Source organism: Gavialis gangeticus, unplaced genomic scaffold (genome assembly GCF_001723915.1).
Source record: "Gavialis gangeticus isolate Ggan-Ray unplaced genomic scaffold, GavGan_comp1, whole genome shotgun sequence".
In the NCBI taxonomy this organism is placed as follows: domain Eukaryota; kingdom Metazoa; phylum Chordata; order Crocodylia; family Gavialidae; genus Gavialis; species Gavialis gangeticus.
Genome location: NW_017729030.1, coordinates 11,601,657 through 11,614,479, shown reverse-complemented (window position 1 = coordinate 11,614,479; position 12,823 = coordinate 11,601,657). Strand labels below are relative to the sequence as shown.

Below are 12,823 nucleotides of genomic sequence, written 5' to 3'. Positions count from 1 at the left end.
TTAATGTGTGTGTCCTTAAATGTAGCATGTCATTACAATGGTCTTATTAAACAATGCATCTTCCACACTACTAGCCCTAGAATGACACAAATAGAGTGCACATAACACTGTAATACTGGCCTGCAAAGTTAACAGAAATAAAGGGAAGTGGAATAACTACACTAGGGATTTATTTTTCCTGGAAAGGGCCATCTTGCTCTTAAATCATTTTTATGCTTCTGACTTGCTGAGTCTTGTATCTAGAGTTTGTGTGATGCTGTTGCTTTGGCCAGTGGCTTGAGACTCAGCTATTTTAGCCAGCAGGCAGGGAACTAGTCAGAGTAATTACTGACGGTTGTACATCAGAAACTTGTATAGCTGAGATCAGGTCATGGGGCAGGTCAGCCTGGATCATGTCAAATGAAAAGCTTTGAGGAGTCTGTCTTCTGGAATGGTTTCAGACAAAGATTGGGATTAAGGTCCCTGTAGACTGCAAGCAGACTTCTGGGGAGAGGGTAGGAATGAAGCTTTGGAGCCATCTAGCTATTTATCTACGGTTGTTTTGTGCACAATTTCATTCATGAATCAAGCTGGTAACACAGTTTGATATGTATCTCCTTTTCTGGGCCTGTATATTCAGATTTAATCCCTGTGGAAAAAAATGGGAATAAGAGCATGAACTATACTCATGTTCAATAAGGGCATCTGTTTACTTATTTTCACAGTATTTTCTACTTTTGCGAGTGGTGTTTTGGATTTCACACACTATATCTTTCTAAGAAGTCCCTTGTCCAACTGTTAACAACTCCTTGTGGATGTAAGAGCCTTTTGAAAGTTTATTAGTATCTCAGCACCCAGTGGAACAAATGGCTCCATTCAGCTCAATGGGTGTTTCCAAAACAGCTTGACTTGTCACTAGTGTTAACCAACAAATATTTTTGCAGTGGCTTAGTCTTGGGCTTTTTATAGTGTTGTACACTTGTTACACATAACCAGCAGCTGTAAAGTATCCTATCACAGAAACTGCAGCTAGTTGTCTTTCTCCATAGATATTTAAAAAGTAGAGGGAAAACTGTTAGGATTTAGATTGTATTTCAATCTTAAATAGTGCCTTGTTGCATCCAAGGCTTACTTGGCAAAAAGTTAAATTGATCAGAATGCCTCCTTTGGATGAGGATTCTTGAATACAACTTAATTTAAAAAAAAAAATTATAAGAGCCAGGATTTTCCAAAAGTGACTATTTTGAGTATCTAACTTGGGGCACTTTTTCAGTGGTATGTGGAAAAAGTCCTGCAAAATTCTTTAATTTGGACACCAGAAAAGTAAATGTGGACACTTGTAATCACTAGCAACTTCAGAGAATATTGACCTTTGATCAGGATAAATATATTCTGAAAGACCTGTCCTAACCCACACTGTCCCGTGGAAATGACTAGAGCGCAGTCTTTTCCAATAGCATAGCTGCAGTAATGCCAGTGTGGGAGCTTTTCCCAAAGTCTAGTGGATACAAAGTCTTCAAAGTTTCTGAAAGAAATGGCTGCCAGGCAGGAAACTTGTGGGAGTTTTTTTCTTGACCCTAAAAGGCTTTTCTGCTTTGTTCCTAAACTCAGAAGGTGAGGCTTTCAATTGGGATATAGGAAAGATCGGACTAAAAATGACTCCTTTTGAGACTAGATTTTCTTATTCATTTTTTGATTTATATTTGCTGGGGGAAAGGCAGGGGATGACATCTCTATATCTAAGTGTTTTCAAGTCAGCCTTAAAGGTGAATAGCAACTTTATCAATGTCTGAATGCCCAGGGTAAGAGACATTTGGCACATACGTAGTTAAACTAAACTGTGTTGTTTTTTTTTTTTCTTTTAATCTAGTTGTGCCAGCCTGCTCTGTTTTGACACACTCTCTAGCCTGTGAGCTCTTTAGAGCAGGCACCTTATCTTAACTGCTTCTAAAGTGTCTAGGAATCTATTAATGCTACACTAATAACAGATGATAACGTATCACCTGTGTGATCACAAGTAGTGGAAAAACTTTCATGAAACATGGCAGTGGGTCAGAAAGAGTTTGGTATCTTCTCCTTTCATGGGCATGAATGTTGCCAAAAGAGTCTCTAAAAATCACACGCTGTGCCCAAGACCCACTGTGCTCTGGAGGATTTTTGTTATCTGTGGTCTTGCAACTGAAATGGAGCCATGACATGACTGTGTAACCTAAAAAGAAATGTGAGGCTAGTTCTCACTTGTTCATGTGTGAATGCCCATTTGAGCATGGTCATTTGGGGCATAATTGGCACACATTCAGGTTAACAGGCTTGAGAGTTTCTTTGCAGTTAACCTTTAATGTTCATAATAGGTTATGACATCCATGTGACAAGGTGCTTTAAAGCATAACAGGGCTTTTAGGTTCACAAACCTGTGAACCTCTGCCTTTTTCTGATACATTTGCTTTGCTTGGTCACCCTGTGGGAGGGAGTACCCTTCATGCATTTCAGTTCTCTGTGCATTAAGAGTATATTATGTATGTAGTGCTCCACTTCAAACCAGTTGGAAGGGAACTTTTTTTCTTTCAGTAGCTGTGGCCTGATCCCTACATGTTAGAACACATGTAATGTTTGTAGGTACAAATAAAATAACATACAGAACAGATATGTAGGTTAACTTTCCATGTTTGAAGAAGCTTAAATTAGCTTGTATAGCACTGACAAAAGCAGTATATATAACTAAGTATCAATATAAAAACTTCTATATATGCAACATGGGGCAAGGCACCATTATTTATATTTTGTGCATGTGTATGTATTATTAGTCTTTTAATAAAAATTGCATCCAGATTATTTTCTGGTATTTCTCTGAACTACTTAGTTACCACAGTGTACTCACACATTTCATTTTGATGGTGGATGAAATGTAATTCCTGTACAAAAATACATGAAAAGCACAGTCCTGTGACCACTTCCCACCAAATGGTCTATAATCATTCAAATAGTCCTAGTGTCTTCAGTGGAATTTATCAAATAATAAGGGTTTCTAGAAGGCCCCAAGTTTATACATACTTTGAGATAGAAGTTGCATCACATCAGTGAAAAGTCTGAAGCTCTCAAACTTGCCTGTAGTAGCAATAGCTATTTTGAATTGTGTAAACATTGACTTTATACTGAACAAAACATAGGAAGGCATAATCCATGTTACATAGAATTTGTAGTGTGTTTACCCAGGCTGATAATCCCTAGATTCAGATTTATTGGAATATCACAATCTCTATTAAATGAAATTAATTATATTACATTATACAGTAAATGGGAAAAGGCTCATAGGTTTTCTTTCTCCCCTGTCAGTGAAGCATCTGTATTATGGAGTGAACACACCAGTTACTCTGGAATATAGTTGAAAGTCAACTCATTCCCCCAAAAGTCAGTAGTTTCTCTTGGTTAGGACTTGAGGGAAAGTGAGTTTTTGCCTTCCCTCCAACTTGGCTTTTGTCACATTTATACAGGAAGAATAAGGGTTCTGAAAAATAAATGATGCAAGTTTTTCAGCATGTGCAGGGTTAACCTCAAACAATTGCAGTATTGTACTCATTGATGATATGCTATGAGTCCAACTCGAATGAACTGAGTTGACAATAGCTTTCTTCAGAAGGAGGAAAACATTGTTGTTTCTCTGGTTATTAGTGTAAGGATTGGGGCATAAAGAGTCTTGAGGAACCCAGAGTTAACCCAGTATCTGTGTCTACAGGGAATCCAGATCAGGGCCTCAAACTGCACAATGGGTCACAACCAGGGAATCCCAGTTATGTTCCTAGTACATAGCAATGCCCAAGTCTTCTCCAGGTCAGAGGTCAGGAGCTGGGGAGTCTAGACCACATGATGGGTTTTAGTGGGAGTGAGGCACTGAGGCCCAAGGCAGGAGCAAGACATCAGGATCAAAGGCTGGGAGCAAAGTTTGGGAGCTGCTGAAATGTTGAGCAGTAAAAGCTCAAATGAAGGGCCTGGGCTTATAAACTAAGCCCAACCTATCCTGCAGTCATACTCTTCAATTCTTGCAGCTGATGCCACTCATATCAGGTGGTGCTGCTAAGGGTACATATTCAGCTTGTATTGGTCAAGTACCAGAGGCTGATAGCAAGGTTTAACTTTCAAGTACATTCTCCTCCTCTCTGAGGGCATAGCAGAAGCAACAACTCTGTGAACCCACTTGACTCAACCAGAGGAGGACAGTTGTCTGTAGCCCTTGTTTTCCCTTAGGTATTTGCCAGTGAGAGACGGCCCTTAGAACAAATCCACTTCCACTGAAAGCCTGCTGGGGAAGAGGCATACGCCATATGTACGTTCTTCAGAATGGAAGATGCTCATAATAAACATGAGATGAACTGGAAAAAAATAGTCTTACCTCCTGATATTCCAGCCCTTTCTTGGGAGGAGGAGGGATAACGTTAGGTGTGTTGGATTTAAATTCCTATCTTTGAAACCAAGAACCAAAGATGTGACGGCTTTTTAGTACTGGATTTTATTCAGACCCTCCGAATAACGAGGGACCGTGTTTTCCCTCCTCCCCACTTCTCACCTCACACCACAACATAAGCAGAGTTTGACGACTCTGTCTTCCTTAGGATCATGGGTTAAGATTCTTATATGTGACTTGGGCAGCCACACTTCTGGAAAATATTCAGCCCACAAGTACCCATCTATGGCAGAACCCACAGAATTCACCTAAGGAAGGCGAATGGGCAAGTGCAGAACTGGTCTTTAATACTCTAGCTTAAACACAGCTTTTTATAAAAAGTAGAATTAGAACACACTGTAGTTAGTGCTTTCTCCTGCGGAGAGCCCATTCCTCTCCTGGGCAGGAGAGGCTGTCCCCCAGCCCTCCACAGCATGGTTAGAGACTGAGACAAACTGGAGGATTGGACCAAAAGAAGGTTCAGCAAGGACATGTGCAAAGTCCTGCACTTAGGATAGAAGAATCCCATGCACCGCTATAGGCTGGGGAATGACTGGCTGCAGCAGCTCTGCAGAAAAGGACCTGGGGGTTACAGTGGATAATAAGCTGAATACGAGCCAACAATGTGCCCTTGTTGCAAAGAAGGCTAACAGCATTCTGGGCTGTGTTGGTAGGACTGTTGCCAGCAGGTGGAGGGAAGTGATTCTTCCCCTCTATTCAGCACTGGTGAGGCCACATCTGGAGTACTGTGTCCAGTTTTGGGCCCCCCCACTACAGAAAGGATGTGGACAAATTGGAGAGAATCCAGCAGAGGGCAACAAAAATGGTTTGGGGGCTGGGGGACATGACTTCTGAAGAGAGGCTAGGGGAACTGGGCTTATTTAGTTGGGAGAAGAGAAGACGGAGGGGGGATTTGATAGCAGCCTTCAACTACCTGAAGTGTGGTTTGAAAGAGGATGGAGCTAGACTGGTTCTCACTGGTGACAGATGACAGAACAAGGAGCAACGGTTTCAAGTTGCAGCAGGGGAACTTTAGGCTGGATATTAGGAAAGAAAACTTTCTCACGAGGACGGTAAGAGCAGCATGGGACAGGTATATTGGATCACCTTAAGTCTATAGGGTGGAGAGTGCATGAACTAAGACATCAAGAGAAAAATTACTAGGATATTAAGGAGCTAGAGGGCAGAGAGAATGACTAACTAGAAGTAAGAATTGGTAATTTAAAAAAACCTAATTCATGGGTAACTGATATCAAAGAATGTGCAGGCTAATTATATCTTGAATATAGTAAAGAGTGTTAATTACTAAATTTTGAGGAATTAATGCTGTTTAGCTGATGTGTTTTCCCGCTTCCCCCAAATAAGTCAGCCTATAGACATGTTCATCTAATACACTGATTTATTATAGATTAAAGCAACTGCTGAATGGAGTGTCAACCAACATCTCATAGCTAAAGAATAAGGCATGATTTTAAAATTTGAAATTTGTTAGCATCTATTTTATTGAATTTATACGAACAGGAAAATTGAACAGAGCCTGAGCTATCACTCTTAATAACTCACCTAATACATATTATTGAAAATTCATATTTCTTTTATTATTTGGTCACAAAATGGACCTAATGCTTGTTGGCTTTAAAACACCTACTAGTGCTGCTTTCTCTCTCCATCTTGCAAAATATAAGACAAGGCCAAAGCTTAAATTAAAATCCTCAGGTTCTTATCTCTTTCCCACAGGAAAGCAAATCTGTGTTGAAAACCGTAAAATTAAGAGGAGAGCAAGGATAGCATAATTTAGCAAAAATTCATGGCACCAGATTCTGAGCTATATGACTGGAGGGATAGGTCAGACATTTAAGAAGATACTGCCTGCTAATGCAAGTTCCTTAAGGTGGTGCTCTGAAAACAAGGAAAGCAAAAATGCTGCACAGGTTCCCATTTGCTCCTCTCTTTCCCACCCCTATTTCACCCATGTACTGCTATCAGACTTAATAAATTGAGTGGTCTATTTAATAACCCTTCTAGTTGTAGACGTCAAAAGAAACCCTTGATTTATACTTTAAATATTGTCCTAAAATCTGTTATTGTGACAGGATTTGAGTATTGAGAGTCAAACAAAATTAATTTCAGTGGGTTCTTAAATTTTTTTTTCTTCTCTAATTCCCAATAGTTGACAGTCTGTCCTTGCTGAGCTTTATCAGCATTTTTGTCTGAATGCCCTTTCCATTTTTATTAGAAGCTTCTGTTTGTGGCTTAATTATTTTTGCTGAGGGGCAGCCCACAGAATGGTGGGGTAGAAATGACGAGTAATACTGTGCCTATTACATGCTGGGATTATGACTGCAGCTAGTCCTGCTATGGGAAAAGAAAAATTATGATAAAATGTAGAGAAGTGTTAATATGTAAATGGCCTTGACTGTCTGTGCAAAGCAGTTGTCTTCTAGCTTTTTGGATTTGGAGTTAATGTTGGGATGTGAGGAGAATTACTTTGATAACTATGCTATTCCTTTAGCCTCAGGGCACTCTTGAATATACCGGCTGAACGCTTTCCTTTTAAAGCTGTACTTAATTTGTAGAAAACGTCATATACAAATGTGGTTTTCCTTTATATAAGTATTGTCTTATGCTACCCAGTTGAGAGAATAATTGAGTGCTAATATAGCACTAATTCTTCCTAACATGTTTCTGTTCTTAGCATGCTGTGAACTAGGATTCTGAGTAACATGGTCTGGTGTTGCATGTCTCCTAAAATAGTCAGTGTTTTAATCGTAACAGATCTAATTTGTTAAACGGGCATGGACAACTACTTACCATACTTTTAAACATACAGAGCACCCTCAAATATAATATACGCCTTGGTTTTTAAAAAGCAAAATGAAGAAAAAAAGACTTTGGAAAAAGTTATGGCTGCATAGGGCAGGGACAGAGCCTGATGCTCTGCTTACTTTCCCTGCCTTTCCTGCTTAACTAAAGCCAACCCCTAGCTGCTGCTTCATGTCTGGATCTGTGATTCTGAAAAAAGCTAAATAGTCTCCAGAGCTGTGAAATAGGAGGAGACCAGGAGCAAGTAGGAGACAGCAAAATTGCCCTAAGAAACGTTAGTTTGATTAGTAGAACATCAAGACCATTTAAAAAAAAAAAAAGACCATCATTAACACCTGTGAAGTAACCAACAGTGAGCCATTAATTAAGTCAACTGATTCCCTCGGCTACCTGAATAGTAAAGGCCACAGCCGCTGAATGGTGGAGCAGAAATCAAATCAAAGACATTTTAATTAGAGTGGTTCCCAGATAGCCGCTCTAATTAGAACAGTTCACCATCACTTGTATTAAGCACCCCCATGTTTCAAAATGGCTGTGGGGATGCTTTAACTAAAGCTCATTCAACAAGCTTTAGTTAAAGCAACCCTGTGGCCATTTTGAAATGCTGGGGGCTTAATATGCATGATGCTGAGGCAACACTTGAATGTTCTAATTAGACCGCGGAGCAGACTTGCTTAATCAATTCTGCTCTGACACATTCTAATTAAAAAGCTAGCAAGCACGTCTATAGGCACCCTTAAGTTCTAGAATTGCTGGGGGAGGGTATGTATTAATGTCATAACGTCGTACAAATGCATGCATACCAGAAAATTGCTGCAAACAAAAATGAAACCAATTCAGCTGTCTTTGTTGGTAAGAGCCAAACCAATGCAGACAGTAATTGCTGAACTCTAAAGTTTTGCTTTTGCTGTCCTCCAGTTAAAGGTTTATGTGCTTGTCAGCCCAGCTGCCATCTGATGGCGGCACACTTGTTGGCAGTTGTCTATTTTGGTCCTACATGGACTGCTTAGCCTCTTTCTTTGTCTCCTGCTAACTTGTTCCTCTATAAAGGTACTCCAGCTGACATATGGCCTCTTGCACCTCTCAAGAACGACTGATGCAGCTCCGTTCTCTCATGACTGTTTCTTTGCCTAACCATACCCACTTCCTGGCTGTTAGTTCAGCACCTGCTCTATATCTACCTCGGCAGTCATTGCAAGTCTTAGCACTTGTCACTCCTCATCCCTCCCCCCCGAAACCCTCTGTGTAGAAGCAGGTGAGAGTCCTTGTCTTGTGTGTCTGGGGACAAAAAGCTGACATATTGTTTCTTTATAACTTGTTCCCTTATTTGTATGTACTCATGAGTGGCTTTTTTGTATAATAATGAACATGATGCATGGGCATCATTACTAGTGCTTGCCTTTTTCTCTTGCAGTCAAACAAGGTGCCAGTGGTGCAGCCTTCCCATGCGGTTCACCCTCTCACCCCACTTATCACCTACAGCGACGAGCACTTTTCCCCAGGGTCACACCCTTCGCACATCCCCTCAGACGTCAACTCAAAGCAAGGTGAGACTTCTTTTTATATTTAAAAAAGAGAATGGGGAACTAATGCAAGTGTTGGTTTTGGAGCTTTAGTACCACCAGTGCTATCAAAGGGTCTCTTGTACATTTTGGTTCTGTGGGGTTCATAACTAGGCGAACAGTCTTCCTCAGAAAGTTGTCATACAGCATATTTACATGGGGTGGCTGTTCTCTTCTATCGGGGTTGGCTGTTTTGAGCAAAATGTATAGGTTCACCTTTTTGCCTCATTACTTTTCAAAACTATCATTTAAAAAAAAATCAGTCTCTGGCATTCCCTTTGAGCCCATATATTGCAGCACACAGGTTTTTCATGATCTGAAAACTTCTAGAGACGCACAGAAAGGAGAGTTCAGTCTTAGTTATTTCCTTATTTTTATTAAGCTTCCCTTAATATATTTGATAATAGTACTGTCAAACCAAGAACATTCCTTTGCCTCCTCTTCCCACCTTACTGCCACTTTATTTTAATTGGCTTGTAGTCTGCAAAAAAAAATATAGCTTTCAGAACACAAAAGTATAACACCACATAAACTTAACAGCCTTAAAAGTTTCTTGTGCCTAATACCTCTTGCTTGTGAAGAAATGTCAATTAGTTCATTATAGAAGTAGACATTTTTGGATGTCAATTTTTCTCAATTCTCTTATCACATCAACTCCTCTCCCCTAAATTTATCAGGAAATTGTAGCTACAAGTATGATAGACTAAACGTTTACTGAGAAGCATTGTCCTGCAACACAAATGAGCAGTGTCACTGAACACAATTTCTGGGACTTCAAGTGAAAGGCTCAGATCCACAAACATTAGAACTAAATCTGAGCTCAGTTTTGAGCTTAAAACTATGCCAAGCATTGTCATGATTTTAGTCTCTACAGTTCAGTTTAAAATCCTGTGTGAAGCCCACACTGGCATGAACTGGAAAGAGACATCAGAAGGGAGAATTTTTAAAAACACGGTATATGTGCATGAGGGCAAGAAGAGCAAAAGTGGACATGGAGGAGAGTATGATGGGATGAAGGCATGGGCATGGCAAGGACAAGGAAGGAGCAAGTAAGATGAGGAAACTCTAGAGAGAAGGGGCATGGTGATAAATGAGGTAAGGCTAAGGAGAGTGGAGAAGCAGTCCAGGGCAATTGAGCATTTAGAGACAAGAGGAGAGAGAAAGTTAAGAGCACACTAGGTCAGCAGGTGGGACAGCTGGGGCAAAAATGGTATGATGGAATCGGATGAAGATGAAAATGGGTAGATAGGAGTTGTAGAAAATTGTTTCTTACTGTAACCCGTTCTTTTGAGAGGGGCTGCTTCTCTGGACCGGTGGTGGTCAGGATGCTCAGTCAGGAAAAAGTTGATGGCAAACTTATTCTTGTGGAAGAGCTGGTGGTTTTAGGCTGTGTTTAGGAGAAAAGAGTTAATAGTATTGAGAGCCTGTTCAGCCCGGACAAAGTGGCAACTTCTGTGCAATTGGAAGGTGTAATCATGCAGTTGGAGGTCAGCCAAGCTACAGAGATCGTATCTGGATCTGGCCATCCATGGAGTCCTGGTTTGTCTCTATTGGGTTCCTTAAGAAAACATTTTTTTATAGCTCCAGGAACTGAATAGTGCTGACATTGTCCTCGGTGTCCATGCTCAGGAGAACAATATATGGGTTTTCCTAGGGGCGGGGGGTCCTGTACAGTGTTGTTTGCAGTCTCACTGATGCAGCATCTGTCCCTTTTTTAACATAGTTAAGATGTAAAATTCCCAGGACCATTGCATCCTGGGGTAGTTGATTGGGTATGTAGCACTTGAGTGGTATGAGGGCTCAGAAGCTAATGGAACTATTGATTTGCTATTCACTATCTTGCTATGCCACAATTATGTTCTGTCATCAACCAGAGCTTGTTTCCCTGTGTCCCATAGATTTTAGCCTGTCGTATTTTGGTTCTCCTTTGTCTTTTGTTTTCTTTATTTTCTTTTTAAAGTAAACATTGACTGCTGTAGTTCCCCTGCTTTACCTGTGGCAGGTTATAGTGTTATGTCGTGTGGTGTTTCAGGGATTACAGCAGTGGTTGTTTAGATTATGGATTGTATAGGATGATTTGGATAAGTATGATCCTGCCTCAGGTTAGCTGACCCTTTCCAGCCCTACTTTCTCCCTGTTTATCAGGTCTCTCTTGTCCTTAATGCAGGGCATAGAGCATAGTCTCCCTGGATGGCTAGCAGGGGTGTCGTGCACAGGTGAAACCCGCTGATGGAGAGATTAGAATGTGGGGGAAGGAGACAGAAGCCCCGGTCTCCAGGTTTTAGACCAGATACTCCAGGTTTTAGACCAGGGTGAAGATCTGTCTAAAGTGCCATCAGTGCATTGGAGCAGCCCTAGTAAAATGGGACATCCGGTCATTTATAGAAATAGTGTGAAAAAGTTTCTGGCATGTCAGTGTTTCTGTTCTAGGTCCTGGTCAGCCTTACTAATGTGAGTACTCCAGATCCAAGTTTCCAAATGCCCCCTGCTTTAGGCCCTGCTAGACTGTGCAGTTGATCACTGGGGCTTGCTTTATCTTGGACAACTGCAACATGTTTCTCAGCAAGTTATTCTTCTTGTGTCAAGGTGCCCTGCATTAGCTGAGAAATTATATAGGAACACATGGGACACAAAGGGGATCCAAAATTTACAAGAGATATTCCTGTTTTGACTGTCTTTGTCTCAAATAGAGAGTTCTTCAGCAGCATCCATGGGGAAAATTTCTGTCATGGTGACACTGCCTGCCTTTTGTTAAATCAAATAATCTAAGAATTGAAAGTTAGCATCAAATTAATACATATGAAGCTTTTTACTTTATATAATCTGAATAAAAGTGAAGACTCTCCAAGGAAGTAGGAGGTTCTTCTTATTCTTTTTTAATTTGTCCTTTTATGATTGCAAACGGTTGTCATGTCCAAAAGTCAATACATTTCATGTGAATAAAAAATTCACACTGTACTACTTCAAGCTAAAAAGTATGTGGGTTTTACTGCTAGAAAGTGGTCAGCTATAGCTGGGTTCCTTAAGAGCTAAATAGCCTGTACTAGCAATAACCCTTCTATGCTTGTACAGTAAAGGCAATCCACTCTCATGCTGCAGGATTTAATACTACTGATTGTAGAAATAGAATAGCCCACCCTCTTCTATAGACCTGTTCAATTTGGTACTTGCAGTATAGTGGTCTCAATACAGGAAAACTTTGGAGGATGGCCATCCCAAGAAGTGACTTGGTTTCTCATTTGGCGATTCTTACACAATCTGTGAATGGAAGAGGGGATTCTGAAATAATCATAGAATCAATGAGTGGGAAGGGACCTAGACAGATCATCTAGTCCGACCCCCTGCCATGGGCAGGAAGGAGCACTGGGGGTGGGAGGGGTCATAAGACCCCAGCCAGGTGCCTATCCAGTCTCCTCTTGAAGATTTCCAGGGAAGGTGAGAGCACCACCTCTCTGGGAAGCCTATTCCAGGCTCTTACAGTGAAGTAGTTCTTCCTAATATCTAACCTAAACCTATCCTCCCTCAGCTTGTGGCCATTGTTTCTGGTGACTCCAAGGGGGGCCCTGGTGAACAGACTTTCCCCGAGTCCCTGCTGCTGGTCCCTGATAAGGTTGTAGGCAGCCACAAGATCCCCCCCTCAGTCTCCTCTTGTGGAGACTGAAGAGATTCAGGTCCCTCAGCCTCTTCTCATAGGGCTGGCCACAGAGGCCCCCAACCATACGAGTGGCCTCCTCTGGACCCTCTCCAGGTTCTCCACGTCCCTCCCGAAGTGCAGCGCCCAGAACTGGACACAGTACTCAAGAAGAAAGCAGTTTTTCTGTCACCCACTCTTTTCTTTAATCTTTAAGTATGAATTGACTATAGATTAGCATTCAGTGAGCCTATATTGTTCACCTCTGCTTCTAATGAAATGTCAAAGCTGACAGAGCAGCAGTAACACTATTAGCAGCACTTTTCCATCCACACCCACCCTCACTCCTATTTCCCACAGCATGGACCCCAGCCCCATGAACCCTAGGCA

General features: G+C 41.2%; 1 protein-coding gene across 5 annotated transcripts in view; it reads left to right on the top strand.

The window, feature by feature from the left end:
- The window catches only part of LEF1 (lymphoid enhancer binding factor 1), a 124,713-nt gene that overhangs the window by 73,333 nt on the left and 38,557 nt on the right, over positions 1-12,823 (top strand). For all 5 annotated transcript variants that reach the window (XM_019521952.1, XM_019521949.1, XM_019521953.1 and 2 more), the window contains exon 5: positions 8,655-8,787. In XM_019521952.1, coding sequence (XP_019377497.1) covers positions 8,655-8,787 — 133 coding nt within the window. The remainder of the gene's footprint in view (positions 1-8,654; positions 8,788-12,823) is intronic.